Below are 14,693 nucleotides of genomic sequence, written 5' to 3' on the forward strand. Positions count from 1 at the left end.
TCCAGCTTTTTTCGGTCCGCCCCCTCCGCGCAGCTCTCGGCCAATAGAATGCGGCGGTGCTGGAGGCGCTACCAATGGGAGGCAGCGGTGTTGCGGGGGTGGCGGAGCCGGAAGCGCGGGGAGCCCGGAGGAGCCATGGGGGTGAAGCTGGAGATCCTGAGGGTGCGGGGGGGAACGGGAATGGGAATGGGAATGGGAACGGGAACAGGAACGGGAACGGGGGAACGGGAATGGGAATGGGAACGGGAACGGGAATGGGAACGGGGGAACGGGAACGGGAACGGGAATGGGAACGGGAACGGGAATGGGGACGGGGGAACGGGAACGGGAATGGGAACGGGAATGGGAACGGGAACGGGAATGGGAACGGGAACGGGAATGGGGACGGGGGAACGGGAACGGGAATGGGAACGGGGGAATGGGAACGGGAACGGGAATGGGAACGGGAATGGGGACGGGGGAACGGGAACGGGAATGGGAACGGGAACGGGAATGGGGACGGGGGAACGGGAACGGGAACGGGAATGGGAATGGGGGAACGGGAATGGGAATGGGAACGGGAATGGGAACGGGGGAATGGGAACGGGAACGGGAACGGGAACGGGAATGGGAATGGGGGAACGGGAATGGGGACGGGAACGGGAACGGGGGAATGTGGTAATGGGAACGGGTCACACAGGTGTGACACAGGTGACACAGTGAACACAGTGACACTCAGGTGACACTCAGGTGACACTCAGGTGACACAGGTGTGACACAGGTGACAGGTGACACAGGTGTGACACAGGTGACACACAGGTGACACAGTGACACTCAGGTGACACAGGTGTGACACAGGTGTGCCCCACAGATGTGTGTGTACCTGTCCTTCCCCATCGCCGTGTTCTGGGTCTGGGGTGACACACAGGTGTGACACAGTGACACTCAGGTGACACTCAGGTAACACAGGTGACACAGGTGACACTCAGGTGACACAGTGACACACAGGTGTGCCCCACAGATGTGTGTGTACCTGTCCTTCCCCATCGCCGTGTTCTGGGTCTCCAACCAGGCCGAGCTCTTCCAGCGCTACGTCATCGACCGCAAGGTGGGCTGGGACACCTGGGGACACACCTGGGGCACACCTGGGACACACCTGGGACACACCTGGGGACACCTGGAGATACCTGGGACACCTGGGGACACACCTGGGACACACCTGGGGACACCTGGGGACACCTGGGACACACCTGGGGACACCTGGAGATACCTGGGACACACCTGGGGACACACCTGGGACACACCTGGGGACACCTGGGGACACACCTGGGGACACCTGGGGACACTGGGGACACCTGGGACACCTGTCCCCACTGTCCCCTCCCCTGAGCCGCTCTCTTTGCAGAGGGAGATTTTCCCACCGGACACCCCGGAACGGGTGAGAGACCAACGTCCCCAATGTCCCCTCAATGTCCCCAAATGTCCCCTCAACGTCCCCAATGTCCCCTCAACATCCCCAATGTCCCCTCAATGTCCCCAACGTCCCCTCAAAGTCCCCAAATGTCCCCCAATGTCCCAAATGTCCTCTCAACGTCCCCAGTGTCCCCAAATGTCCCCAATGTCCCCTCAACATCCCCTATGTCCCCAATGTCCCCAGTGTCCCCAAATGTCCCCAGTGTCCCCAGTGTCCCCCCAATGTCCCCAATGTCCCCTCAACATCCCCTATGTCCCCAATGTCCCCAAATGTCCCCAGTGTCCCCAAATGTCCCCAGTGTCCCCAGTGTCCCCCCAATGTCCCCAAGTGTCCCCTCAATGTCCCCAATGTCCCCAAATGTCTCCAGTGTCCTCAATGTCCCCAAATGTCCCCAATGTCCCCCAGTGTCCCCCCAATGTCCCCCTCCGTGTCCCCAATGTCCTTCTCAGTGTCCCCAAAGTGTCCAATGCCACCCCCAGTGTCCCCATCCCCCACCCATGATGTCCCCAAGGTGTCCCCAACACCCCCCAGTGTCCCCAAACTCTCTTTGCAGTGTCCCCAACGCGTCCAGCCCTACCCTGGCTGTGTCCCCTTGGTGTCCCCAGTGTCCCCCTGGTGTCCCCTGCCACGTGGGGCAGTGAGGAGGGGACAGAGAGGACACACAGGGGACGCTCCTGGTGCCACCTCCTGTCCCCCCGTGTCCCTGCTGTCCCCTGTCCCCTCTTGGTTTCTCCTGTCCCTGTCCTTGTCCCCTGAGCCTGTCCTTGTGCCATGTCCATGTCCCCTGTCCCTGTCCCCATTCCTGTCTGTGTCCCTGTGTCCCTGTGCTTGTCCCCTGTCCCCTCACTGTCCCTGTGCTCTCTGTCCCTGTGTCCCTGTCCCTCAGTGTCCCTGTCCCTGTCCCCTCAGTGTCACTGTCCCTCAGTGTCCCTGTCCCTGTCCCTCAGTGTCCCTCAGTGTCCCTGTCCCTCAGTGTCCCTGTCCCTCAGTGTCCCTGTCCCTGTCCCCTCAGCGCCAGGCCATGGCTGAGCTGAAGCAGCGGCTGCAGGAGAGGAAGGGGACACAGGCGTGAGGGGACAGAGGGGACACACGGCCACCCCCGGGACACGGCGGTGACAGCGGGGACACGGCAGTGACACCAGGGACACACGGCCACCTGCAGGACACACAGCCACCCCCGGGACACGGCGGTGACAGCGGGGACATGGCAGTGACACCAGGGACACACGGCCACCCCCGGGACACAGCGGTGACATCAGGGACACAGTGACAGCGAGGACACGGTGGTGACAACAGGGACATGGCAGTGACACCAGGGACAGACGGCCACCCCCGGGACACAGCGGTGACATCAGGGACACAGTGACAGCGAGGACACGGCGGTGACAACAGGGACATGGCAGTGACACCAGGGACACACGGCCACCCCCGGGACACGGCGGTGACAGCGAGGACACAGCAGTGACACCAGGGACACACGGCCACCCCCGGGACACGGCGGTGACAGCGAGGACATGGTGACAGCAGAGACATGGCAACGACACCGGGGACACACGGCCACCCCCAGGACACAGCGGTGACAGCGGGGACATGGCAGTGACACCAGGAACACACGGCCACCCCCAGGACACAGCGGTGACAGCGAGGACATGGTGACAGCAGAGACATGGCAACGACACCGGGGACACACGGCCACCCACGGGACACGGTGGTGACACAACAGGGACACGGTGACAGCGAGGACACGGCGGTGACAGCAGGGACATGGCATTGCTGTGACACCGGCGCCATGGTGGTGACACAGGACACGCCTGGCACTGCCCTGTCACCGTGGGCACATCGTGACACCGGTGCCAGCCGCGTGCTGGTGACAGAGGGGACAGCGACAGCACCCGGTGGCATCACTGGCAGCATTGGTGACAGAGTGTGACAATGGCATCGCTGTGGTGGCATTGGTGACAGAGGGGACGTGTGACAACAGCCAATGGCATCGGTGGCATCGCTGTGACCGTGCTGGTGACAAAAGGGACGTGTGGCAGTGTCCTGGTGCCATCACTGTGGTGGCATTGGTGACAGAGGGGACGTGTGGCAGCATTGTGTCACTGTGGGCACAACCCGGTGTTGTCACCGTGGCTGTGTTGGGGACAGAGGCGACGTGTGACAGCAGTTGGTGCCACACGCTGTGACTGTGTTGGTGACAGGGGACAGCCCCGGTGTCACTCGCTGTGACAGCGTTGGTGACAAAGGGGACAGTGGCAGACCCTGGTGTCACACGCTGTGACAGCGTTGGTGACAAAGGGGACGGTGATAACAGCTGGTGTCACACGATGTGGCTGTGTTGGTGACAAAGGGGACAGTGGCAGACCCTGGTGTCACTCTCTGTGACAGTGTTGGTGACAGAGGGGACAGCCCCGGTGCCACACACTGTGGCTGTCTTGGTGACGGGACAGTGACAGCCCCGGTGTCACCCGCTGTGACAGCATTGGTGACAAAGGCAACAGTGACAGACCCTGGTGTCACTTTGTGACAGCGTTGGTGACAGAGGGGACAGCCCCGGTGCCACACTGTGACTGGGTTGGTGACAAAAGGGACAGTGACAGCCCTGGTGTCACTCTCTGTGACAGCATTGGTGACAGAGGGAACAGTGGCAGGCCCCGGTGTCACTGTCTGTGACAGTGTTGGTGACAGAGGGCACAGCCCCGGTGTCACTGTCTGTGACAGTGTTGGTGACAAAGGGACAGCCCCGGTGTCACTGTCTGTGACAGTGTTGGTGACAAAGGGACAGCCCCGGTGTCACTGTCTGTGACAGCATTGGTGACAAAGGGACAGCCCCGGTGTCACTGTCTGTGACAGTGTTGGTGACAAAGGGACAGCCCCAGTGTCACCCGCTGTGACAGTGTTGGTGACAGAGGGCACAGCCCCGGTGTCATTGTCTGTGACAGCATTGGTGACAAAGGGACAGCCCCAGTGTCACCCGCTGTGACAGTGTTGGTGACAGAGGGCACAGCCCCGGTGTCATTGTCTGTGACAGCATTGGTGACAAAGGGACAGCCCCGCTGTCACCCGCTGTGGCCATTGGTGCCCACGCGTGGCCACGTCGGGTGCCCGTGTCGGTGGCACAAGGGACACGTGTCCTCCCTCCCCCGATGCCACCGTGGCCGCGTGGCCGCCCCCATGTCCCTGCGCCGCTGGTGACACGTGTGTGACACACGTGACACATGTGTGGCCCTCGTGTGACGCGTGTGTGACGTGCCAGGGGACACGTGGCACCCCTGGCTGTCCCCACCCCAATAAACGGCGCTGGCACTGCCCGCAGGGTGTCCCCAGGGTGTCCCCAGGGTGGCACTGCCGTCCCTTAGTGCCACCTGTGCCCCTTGGGGTCCCCTGGTGCCACCCCCACGGGCGTCCTGTGTCCCTTAATGTCACCTGAGTGCTGTGAGCGTCGCTTGGTGCCACCCCCTGCCCGGTGCCACCCCCAGAGGTGTCGGTGCCACCCCTGGTGCCATCCCCAGTGTCACCCCCCCCCCGCCCAGTGCCACCCTTCGTGCCACCCCCGTGTCCCCAAAGTCCCCATGGGTGTCACCCCCAGTGCCACCCCTTTGCCTGGTTCCACCCCTGGTGCCACCCTTGGTGCCACCCCCATGTCCCCAAGGTCCCCACGGGTGTCACCCCAGTGCCACCCCTTTGCCTGGTTCCACCCCTGGTGCCACCCTTGGTGCCACCCCCGTGTCCCCAAAGTCCCCACGGGTGCCACTCCTGCTGCCATCCCTAGAGGTGTCAGTGCCACCCCCTGCCTGGTGCCACCCTCAGTGCCACCCTTGGAGGTGTCGGTGTCACCCCCTGCCCAGTGCCACCCCCGTGTCCCCATGGTCCCCACAGGTGCCACCCCCGGTGCCCCCCCTTGCCCAGTGCCACTCCCAGTGTCACCCCCCCTGCCTGCTGCCCACCCTGAATGCCACCCCAGAGGTGTCGGTGTCACCCCCTGCCCAGTGCCAGCACCGGTGCCACCCCCATTGTCACCTCCAGTGCCCCCCCTGCCTGGTGCCACCCCTGGTGTATCCCCGGTGCCACCCCCGTGTCCGCAGGGTCCCCACAGGTGCCACCCCCAGTGTCACCCCCTGCCCAGTGCCACCACCGGTGCCACCCCCCGTGTCCCCAAGATCCCCACGGGTGCCACCCCGGTGCCAGGCCCCATTGCTCGGGGTTTATTGGGGACACAGCAGGGGAGGGGCCGGGGGGTCCCGGGGGTCAAGAGGATCCCGGGGGTCCAGGGGGGGTCCCGGGTGTCTGGGGGGGGTCTCGGGTGTGTCCGGGGGGTCCAGGGAGGGTACGGGGGGGTCCAGGAGGGGTCCTGAGGGTCCGAGAGGGGTCCGGGGGCTCCCGAGGGTCCGGGGGGTCCCGAGGGTCCGGGGGGGTCCCGAGGGTCCGAGAGGGGTCTGGGGGGGTCCCGAGGGTCCGGGGGTGTCCCGGGGGTCCGGGGGGTTCAGTCCTGCGGGCAGAGGGGGGCAGGGGCACTCGCGGGGTGCCCCCAGCCCTGGGGGTGCCCCCGGTGCCCTCCCTGGGTGTCCCCAAGTCCCCCCCCCCCCAGCCCCCTCTGGGTGCGCCCCGTCCCCAAATGCCACTGGTGGGGACCCCCCCTCCCCAGGCCTGGAGCCCCCTCCCCAAATTCCTGGGGCTCTCACAGAGCACCCTGTGCCCCCCAGTGCCCACCTGTGCCCCCCCCCAAGCCAAATCCCACCTGTGCATCCCGTGCCCCCCCCGGTACCCCCCCGATACCCTTCTTGTGCCTTCCCGTGCCCCCCACGTACCAAAGCCCCCCGGTGCTCCCCAGTACCCCTCTGGTGCCCCCCGTGCCGAAGCCCCCCCGGTGACCCCCGTGCCCACCTGTGCGCCCCCCGTGCCGAAGCCCCCCCGGTGCTCCCCAGTACCCTCCCCGGTGCCCTCCCTGTGCCCCCCCCCGTGCCCACCTGCGCGCCCCCCGAGCCGAAGCCGGGCAGCCGGGGCACGGGCAGGCGCTGCTCGTCCATCCTGCGGCCCTGCGAGCTGGCCACCATGTCCAGCAGCGAGGCCAGCTCGGGGGGCGGCGGCGCCGGGCCCCCTCCTCCTGCCGGGGGCACCGGGGTCACCGGGGGCACCCATGGGGGCACCAGGGGCACCCATGGGCACCTCGGGACACCCGTGTCCCCCCGTTGTCCCCGGCTGTCCCCCCCGTGTCCTCTCTATCTCCGGTGTTCCCCCCGTGCCCCCCGGTGTCCCCGCTCTCCCCCCCTGTCCCCGGTGTCCCTCACCGGTGTCTCCCCCCCCCGTCCCCGGTGTCCCTCACCGGTGTCTCCCCCGTGTCCCCCGGTGTCCCCCCTTGTCCCCTGTGTCCCCCTGTCCCCCCTTGTCCCCGCTGTCCCCTCCCGTCCCCGATGTCCCTCACCGATGCCCCCCCACCCCGTCCCCGGTGTCCCCCCTGTCCCCGGTGTCCCCCCCTGTCCCCGGTGTCCCCCCCGGTGTCCCCCCCTGTCCCCGGTGTCCCCGCTGTCCCCCCCGGTGTCCCCCCCTGTCCCTCACCGGTGCCCCCCCCCAGGCTGCAGCGCTGTTCGTCCATGCGCGTCTCCCTGCACGGAGCTCAGCAGCGAGAAGAACCCCTCCTGTTCGGGGGACCCCCCCTCGGGGGACCCCCCCTGCGGGACAGAGTCAGGGACCCCCCCCCAAAACAGGGAACCCCCCAAATCAGGGACCCCCCCAAAACGGGGAACCCCCCCTGAAACAGGGACCCCCAAAATAGGGAACCCCCCCTGTACGGGGGACCCCCCCTCGGGGACCCCCACTGTGGGGACAGCGCGTCAGGGACCCCCCCCCAAAACAGGGACCCCCGCTCTGGGGACCCCCACTCAAGGCACCCCTTGCACCGCCCCCCCCCCGGGGATACCCCTGCACCCCAAAACCCCCCGGGATACCCCAAACTCCCAACCCCCCCCCGAGGTACCCCAAAACCCCCCAGGGCTCCCTCCAGCGTCCCCAAACCCCACCGCCGCACCTCCTTGTGACCCCCCCCAGACCCACAAAACCCCCCAGGGATACCCCAAAACCCCCCAGGGGTCCCCCCAACCCCCCAAAACCCCCAGGGGTGCCCCCGGCCCCCCCTGTGCGCCCCCGGCCCCCCCAAACCCCACCCCGGTTCCCCCTGCCCCCCCAAAACCCCCCCCAGGGATCCTCCCAGACCCCCTGAAACCCGCCGGGGGTGCCCCCCTGTGCCCCCACCGGACCCCCCAAACCCCCCCAGGGGTCCCCCCGGCCCCCCCAAACCCCACCCGGGGGTCCCCGGCCCCCCCTCACCGCGGCGCGCTCGGGCTCGGTGCCCCCCGGGGCCGCCATCGCGGGTGGGGGGAGCGGCCCCCGCGGGGCCTTCTTATCCCGGCGGGGCCGGGGGGGACACGGGGGGGACACGGGGGGGACACGGGGGGGACGGGGGGGACACGGGGGGGGACACGGGGGGGGACACGGGGGGGGGACATGGGAACAGGGGGGACACGGGGGGGACAGGGGGACGGGGGGGGGGACACGGGGGGGACAGAGGGACACTGGGGGGGGGACATGGGAACAGGGGGGACACGGGGGGACAGGGAGGGGGACAGGGGGACGGGGGGGGACACGGGGGGGGACATGGGGGGGGACAGAGGGACGGGGGGGGACACGGGGGGGACATGGGGGGGACGGGGGGGGACAGAGGGACGGGGGGGACAGGGGGGGGACACGGGGGGGACAGGGAGGGGGACGGGGGACGGGAGGGGACAGAGGGACGGGGGGGACAAGGGGGGGACAGAGGGACAGGGAGGGGACGGGGGGGGACACGGGGGTGATGGGGGGGACACAGGGACGGGTGGGGAGAGGGGGACAGGGGGGTTTTGGGGAGGGGACAGGGACGGGGAACACGGGGGGGACAGGGGGGGTTTGGGGAGGGGACACGGGGGATACTGGGGGGGGACAACGGGGGGGACAGGGGGGGACAGGGGGACGATGGGAGCGCGGGGGGGGCACCCGCTGGGTGCTGCGTGTGCGCAACAGCGGCCGGGGGGTCCCACGGGGTCCCCATGAGCGCTGTGGGTGCTGTGGGTCTCCATGGGGTCCCATGGGTGCTGCGGGGTCCCCGTGGGTGCTGTGGGGTCCCCGTGGGTGCTGCGGGGTCTCCATGGGGTCCCATGGGTGCTGTGGGTTCCCCGTGGGTGCTGCGGGGTCTCCATGGGGTCCCATGGGTGCTGTGGGTTCCCCGTGGGTGCTGTGGGGTGCTGAGTGCTGTGGGATCGCTGTGGGTGCTGTGGGGTCTCCATGGGGTCCCATGGGTGCTGCGGGGTCCCCGTGGGTGCTGTGGGTCCCCGTGGGTGCTGCGGGGTCTCCATGGGGTCCCATGGGTGCTGTGGGTTCCCCGTGGGTGCTGCGGGGTCTCCATGGGGTCCCATGGGTGCTGTGGGTTCCCCGTGGGTGCTGTGGGGTGCTGAGTGCTGTGGGATCGCTGTGGGTGCTGTGGGGTCTCCATGGGGTCCCTGTGGGTGCTGTGGGGTCTCCATGGGGTCCCTGTGGGTGCTGCAGGTCCCCGTGGGTGCTCTGATGTCTCCATGGGTGCTGTGGGGTCCCATGCGTGCTGTGGGGTCCCCGTGGAGTCCCGGTTGTCGCCGTGTCCCCCCCGTGTCCCCCCCGTGTCCCCCCCCGCCCCTCCCCCCCGCGTGTCCCCAATCCCCCCCTGGCAGCCGCGCGCAATTAACGAAATGGCGCTTAATTAATTACACCCATCACCGAAATGGCGCTTAATTAATTACACCCATCCACAACATTGCGCTTAATTAATTGCACCCATCAAACCCCCGCGGGGACACGGGGGGGGACCTTGGGGACATTGGGGACACCGGGGGACACTGGGGGGACATTTGGGGACATTGAGGGATTGGGGGATTGGGGGAATGGGGACATTGGGGGACACAGGGGTGGCACTGGGGGACATTTGGGGACATTGGGGACACAGGGAACTCCCTGGGGCAGTGACCCCGTGTCCCCCCCAGTGTCCCCTCAATGTCCCCCAATGTCCCCCCAGTGTCCCCCCAATGTCCCCCCAATGTCCCCAGGTCCTCCCCATGGTCCCAGTGTCACCAGTGTCCCCCCGTCCCCCGCGTGTCCCCCCACGGCTCTGGTGTCCCCAAGGTCCCCGTGTCCCCAACATCGGGACCCCCGCTGTCCCCAACTCCCCAATGTCCCCTCAGTGTCCCCAATGTCCCCAATGTCCCCTCAGTGTCCTCAATGTCCCCAATGTCCCCTCAATGTCCCCAGTGTCCCCTCAGTGGCCCCAGGGTCCCTCCAATGGGACACAGGTGACATAAAGAGGAGAAACTGAGGGGACACGGGGACACTGGGGGACATTGGGGACACACTGGGGACACTGGGGGACACTGGGGGACACTGGGGGACATTGGGGACACACTGGGGACACTGGGGGACATTGGGGACACACTGGGGGACATTGGGGGACACTGGGGGACACTGGGGTGGCACTGGGGTGGCACTGGGGGACACTGGGGGACATTGGGGACACACTGGGGACACTGGGGTGGCACTGGGGACACACTGGGGGACACTGGGGTGACACTGGGGTGGCACTGGGGGACACTGGGGGACATTGGGGACACACTGGGGACACTGGGGTGGCACTGGGGACACACTGGGGACACTGGGGGGACACTGGGGACACTGGGGGACATTGGGGACACTGGGGGACATCGGGGTGCCCCGTGTGACACGGGGGGTGTCTCCATATCTCCATGGGTGGCCCTGTCCCCTCTGTCCCCCCCCCCTTTGTCCCAGGTGTCCCCTGGGGGGGGGGGGGGTCACCCTCCCCCCTCAGTGACGTCACAGCGGATCCGCGCCCCTCCCCCCGCCCAGCTGGCGGCCCAGGTGTCGCTGGGGGGGAGGGGCGCGGTGTCACCAGCTGTCCCCGTGTCCCCCCCGTGTCCCCCCCGTGTCCCCCCCGTGTCCCCCCCGTGTCCCCCCGTGTCCCCCCCGTGTCCCCATCTCCCGGGGGGCGTGGTCGCATGGAAGGGCGTGGTCTCACATGATAGCTCCGCCCCACGGCGCAGGCCCCGCCCCCGCGGCGCTTTCCGGCCGTTTCCCGGCGCTTTACGGCCGTTTCACGGCGCTGTCGCGGCGGAGCGGGCCGCTCGCTGCCAGGTCGGTGCCGGGGGGTCCCGGGGGTCCCGGGGGTCCCGGGGGTCCCCGATCCTCCCGTCCCTCCCTTCGCTGCACCGGTCCCGCCCCGCCGCCTCCCGCTGCCCCCCGAGGGCGCGGCCGCGGCCCCGCATCGACCGAGCGCTGCGGAGGGGCCCCGGAAAAACCCCGGGACCCTCAGAGAGCCCGAAAAACCCCCGGGACCCCTCAGAGAGCCCCGAAAAAACCCCGGGACCCCTCAGAGAGCCCCGGAAAAAAACTGGGACCCCTCAGAGAGCCCCGAAAAAAAACTGGGACCCCTCAGAGAGCACCGGAAAAACCCCGGGACCCCTCAGAGACCCCGGAAAAAAACCCTGGGACCCCTCAGAGAGCACCGGAAAAACCCCGGGACCCCTCAGAACCCCCCAGCCCCGTCCGACCCCTCTCCAGCGACCCCCCCCAAACCGTCCCCAAACCCCCCCAGACCCTCCCATAAACCTCCTCAAAGCCTCCGTAAAAACCCCCAGACCCTTCCCTAAACTCTCTTAAACCCCCTCAGACCCTCTCTAAACCCCCTGAGACCCCCCCAATCCCCCTCAGACCCCCCCTCAAACCTCCCCCCTGTGTCCCCCTGACCCCCCTGTACCCCTCAAACCCCCCCCAGACCCCCTCCGACCCCCTCTAAGCCCCCTCAGACCCCCCTTAGACCCTCTCAAAACCTCATCAAACCCCCCAGACCCTCCCCAAACCCCCTGAGACCCCCCCTAAACCTCCTCAGACACCCCTGAGACCCCCCCTAAACCCCCTCGCCCTCTTCAATCCCCCTCAGACCCTCCCCAAACCCCCTGAGACCAACCCTAAAACCCGCTCAGACTGTCCCTAGACCCCCTCAGACCCCCCCTAAACTCTCTCGGACCCTCCTAGGACCCCCCTAAGCCCCCTCACCCCTCTTCAATCCCCCTCAGACCCCCTCAAACCCCCTCAGACCCTCCCCAAAACCCCTCAGACCCCCTTCAGACGCTCCCTAATCCTCTCAGACCCTCCCTAAACCCTCTTGAACCCAATGAGACCCCCCTGAGACCCCCTTAAACCCCCTGAGACCCCCCTGAGACCCTCCCAATCCCCTCAGACCCTCTGAGACCCCCCTCAAACTCCCCTCAGACCCCCTTAAACCCCCTGACAACCCTCTCAAACCCCCTCAGACCCTCCCTAAACCCCCTGAGAACCCCCCTAAACCCTCTCCAAACCCATTGAGCCCCCCCTAAACCCCCCTGAGACCCCCTTAAACCCCTGATACCCTCCTCCCTAAACCCCCTGAGACCCCCCCCAAACCCCCTCAGACCCTCCCTAAATCCCCTCAAACTCCTCTCAAACCCTCTGAGACCCCCCTAAACCCTCTCCAAACCCATTGAGACCCCCCTAAACCCCCCTGAGACCCCCCCAAGACCCCCTTATACTCCCTGAGACCCCCCAATCCCCCTCAGACCCCCCCTAAACCCCCTCAGACCCTCTCAAAACCCCCTCAAACTCCCCTCAGACCTCCCTCAAAACCCTCTCAACCCCTTCAATCCCCTGAGACCCTCCCTAAACCCCCTGAGACCCCCCAATCCCCCTCAGACCCCCCCTAAACCCTCTCAGCCCCTTCAATCCCCCTCAGACCCCCCCTAAACCCTCTCAGCCCCTTCAATCCCCCTCAGACCCTCCCTAAACCCCCTGAGACCCTCTCAACCCCCTCAGACCCTCTCAAACCCCCTCAAACTCCTCTCAAACCCTCTGAGACCCCCCTAAACCCTCTCAGCCCCTTCAATCCCCCTGAGACCCCCTTAAACCCCCTGAGACCCCCATAAACCCTCTCCAAACCCCCTGAGACACTCCCTAAACCCCCTGAGACCCCCCCAAACCCCCTGAGACCCCCCTTAAAACCCCCTGAGACCCCCCTGAGACCCCCTTAAACCCCCTGAGACCCTCTCAAAACCCCCTGAGACCCCCCCAAACCCTCTCCAAACCCATTGAGACCCCCCTAAACCCCCCTGAGACCCCCCCGAGACCCCCTTAAACCCCCTGAGACCCCCTTAAACCCCCTGAGACCCCCATAAACCCTCTCCAAACCCCCTGAGACACTCCCTAAACCCCCTGAGACCCCCCTAAACCCCCTGATACCCCCCTAAACCCTCCCTAAACCCCCTGAGACCCCCCTGAGACACTCCCTAAACCCCCTGAGACCCTCTCAACCCCCCTCAACCTCCTCTCAACCCCCCTGAGGCCCCCGTGTCCCCCCGCAGGCCGGCATGGACTCCCGTTTCACCCGCGGCAAGTCTCCGGTGCTGGAGCGGCGCGCTGGGCCGGCCGCGCTCCGAGCTCTCCCTGGCCGCCTTCGCGCTGCTCTTCTCGGAGCTGGTGCAGTACTGCCAGCGCCGCGTGGCCTCGGTGGCCGAGCTGCAGGCCCGCCTGGCCCAGCTGGGCCACCACGTGGGGCTGCGAGCCCTGGACGCGCTGGTGGCCCGCGAGAGGCCGGGCCGGCGCGAGACCAAGGTGCTGGGCGTGCTGCTCTTCGTCAAGGGCCCGCTGTGGAGGGCGCTTTTCGGGCGCGAGGCCGACAAGCTGGAGCAGGCCAACGACGACGAGCGCACGTTCTACGTGATCGAGCGGGAGCCCGTGGTGAACACGTTCGTGTCGGTGCCGCGCGAGAACAGCTCGCTGAACTGCGCCGCCTTCGCCGCCGGCCTGCTGGAGGCCGTGCTGGGCGCCGCCGGCTTCCCCCGCCCGCGTCAGCGCCCACTGGCACAAGGGCACCACGCTCATGATCAAGTTCGACGAGGCCGTGATCGCCCGCGACAAGAGCCTGGAGGGGCGCTGAGGCACGGGGGGACACGGGGACATCTGGGGACACAGGGCTGAGGGGTGGGGACAGGCTGGAGAGAGATGGGGACAGCACAGACAGGGGTGGGGACAGCCTGGACAGGGGTGGGGACAGGCTGGAGGGGCGCTGAGGCACAGGAGGACACGGGGACATGTGGGGACACGGGGGTGAGGGGTGGGAGGGGTGGGGGACAGGCTGGAGAGGGGTGGGGACAGGCTGGACAGGGGTGGGGACAGCACTGACAGGGGTGGGGACAGCCTGGACAGGGGTGGGGACATGGGGACAGCCTGGAGAGGGATGGGGACACGGGGGTGAGGGGTGGGAGGGGTGGGGACAGCCCGGACAGGGGTGGAGACAGGCTGGAGAGGGATGGGGACATGGGGGTGAGGGGTGGGGACAGCCCGGAGAGAGATGGGGACAGCCTGGACAGGGATGGGGACATGGGGACAGCCTGGAGAGGGATGGAGACACCATGGGGGTGAGGGGTGGGGACAACCTGCAGAGGGGTGGGGACATGGGGGACGTGGGGGTGGGAGGGACAGGGACAGCCTGGAGAGGGACGGGGACATGGGGGTGGGAGGGATGGGGACAGCGAGGAGCGGTGCTGAGACACAGGAGGACACGGGGCTGAGGGGTGGGGACAGCCTGGAGAGGGACGGGGACAGCACGGCCTTGTCACACGGTGTCACAAGGGCAGGGCTGTGAGGGACAGGGACAGTGTGGCCTTGTCACGTGACCATGAGGGACAAGGCCATGAGGGATGAGGAGCTTGGACAGGGACAGGGACACAGGGACAGGGACAGCGTGGCCGTGTCACTCGTCATTCCTCGAGGCAATGTGCTCCGTGGTGTCCCTGCTCTGTGTCACTGTGTGACACTGGTGCAAGGCCACCAGGAACATGGTTGCCTCCCTCGGGGCCTCGTCCGGTGTCACCACATGTGAGAAGAGCCTGGAGGGCCCTGAGCCATGGGTGACATCTGCTGTGGCCTCGGCCCATGTCCCTGAGGTGGCCCCTGGGGACATCGGAGCTGCTCCGTGTCCCTCGTTTGTGTCCCCAAGGTGGCCCCTGGGGACATTGGAGCTGCCCCGTGTCTCTCATTGCTGTCCTCGCGGTGGCCCTTGGGGACATTGGAGCTGCTCCGTGTCCCTTTCTTGTGTCCCCGTGGTGGCCTTTGGGGATATTGGAGCTGCTCCGTGTCCCTC

General features: G+C 67.2%; 3 protein-coding genes across 7 annotated transcripts; 2 read left to right on the forward strand and 1 right to left on the reverse strand.

Annotated features, from left to right (window-relative positions):
* The first annotated feature begins 13 nt into the window (after positions 1–13).
* On the forward strand, positions 14–4,878 carry LOC128821343 (protein PET100 homolog, mitochondrial). Of its 5 annotated transcripts, none has more exons than XR_008441081.1 (5): positions 14–162; positions 1,001–1,087; positions 1,385–1,417; positions 2,466–3,757; positions 4,505–4,878. XR_008441081.1 is itself a non-coding variant. In XM_054002329.1 (4 exons), the coding sequence occupies exons 1-4, from the start codon at positions 49–51 to the stop codon at positions 2,523–2,525; spliced, it is 294 nt and encodes a 97-aa protein (XP_053858304.1). In that variant the 5' UTR covers positions 14–48; the 3' UTR covers positions 2,526–4,878. The 5 variants fall into 5 exon arrangements, 3 of the variants coding, with proteins under 3 accessions (XP_053858304.1, XP_053858305.1, XP_053858306.1); XR_008441082.1 differs by having other exon boundaries at positions 2,466–3,705; XM_054002329.1 differs by having other exon boundaries at positions 2,466–4,878.
* A 982-nt stretch (positions 4,879–5,860) lies between these two features.
* On the reverse strand, positions 5,861–7,908 carry PCP2 (Purkinje cell protein 2). The gene is given in 5 exon segments (XM_054002332.1): positions 5,861–5,942; positions 6,421–6,557; positions 7,010–7,052; positions 7,054–7,122; positions 7,778–7,908. Coding segments are annotated over 5 exon segments (294 nt in total). The 5' UTR covers positions 7,817–7,908; the 3' UTR covers positions 5,861–5,936.
* A 5,007-nt stretch (positions 7,909–12,915) lies between these two features.
* On the forward strand, positions 12,916–13,509 carry TRAPPC5 (trafficking protein particle complex subunit 5). Its single transcript, XM_054002325.1, is given in 3 exon segments — positions 12,916–12,963; positions 12,965–13,387; positions 13,389–13,509. Coding segments are annotated over 3 exon segments (567 nt in total). The 5' UTR covers positions 12,916–12,918; the 3' UTR covers positions 13,488–13,509.
* The last annotated feature ends 1,184 nt before the right edge of the window (positions 13,510–14,693 follow it).

The sequence above is a fragment of the Vidua macroura genome, chromosome 39 (assembly GCF_024509145.1).
Source record: "Vidua macroura isolate BioBank_ID:100142 chromosome 39, ASM2450914v1, whole genome shotgun sequence".
NCBI classification, from domain to species: Eukaryota; Metazoa; Chordata; class Aves; order Passeriformes; family Viduidae; genus Vidua; species Vidua macroura.

Coding starts and splice junctions, on each gene's coding strand:
- LOC128821343 (XM_054002329.1), top strand. CDS start 49: ATGCGGCGGTGCTGGAGGCGCTACCAATGGGAGGCAGCGGTGTTGCGG. Junction 1,088..1,384: donor GCTACGTCATCGACCGCAAG/GTGGGCTGGGAC, acceptor CTCTCTTTGCAG/AGGGAGATTTTCCCACCGGA. Junction 1,418..2,465: donor CACCGGACACCCCGGAACGG/GTGAGAGACCAA, acceptor CTGTCCCCTCAG/CGCCAGGCCATGGCTGAGCT.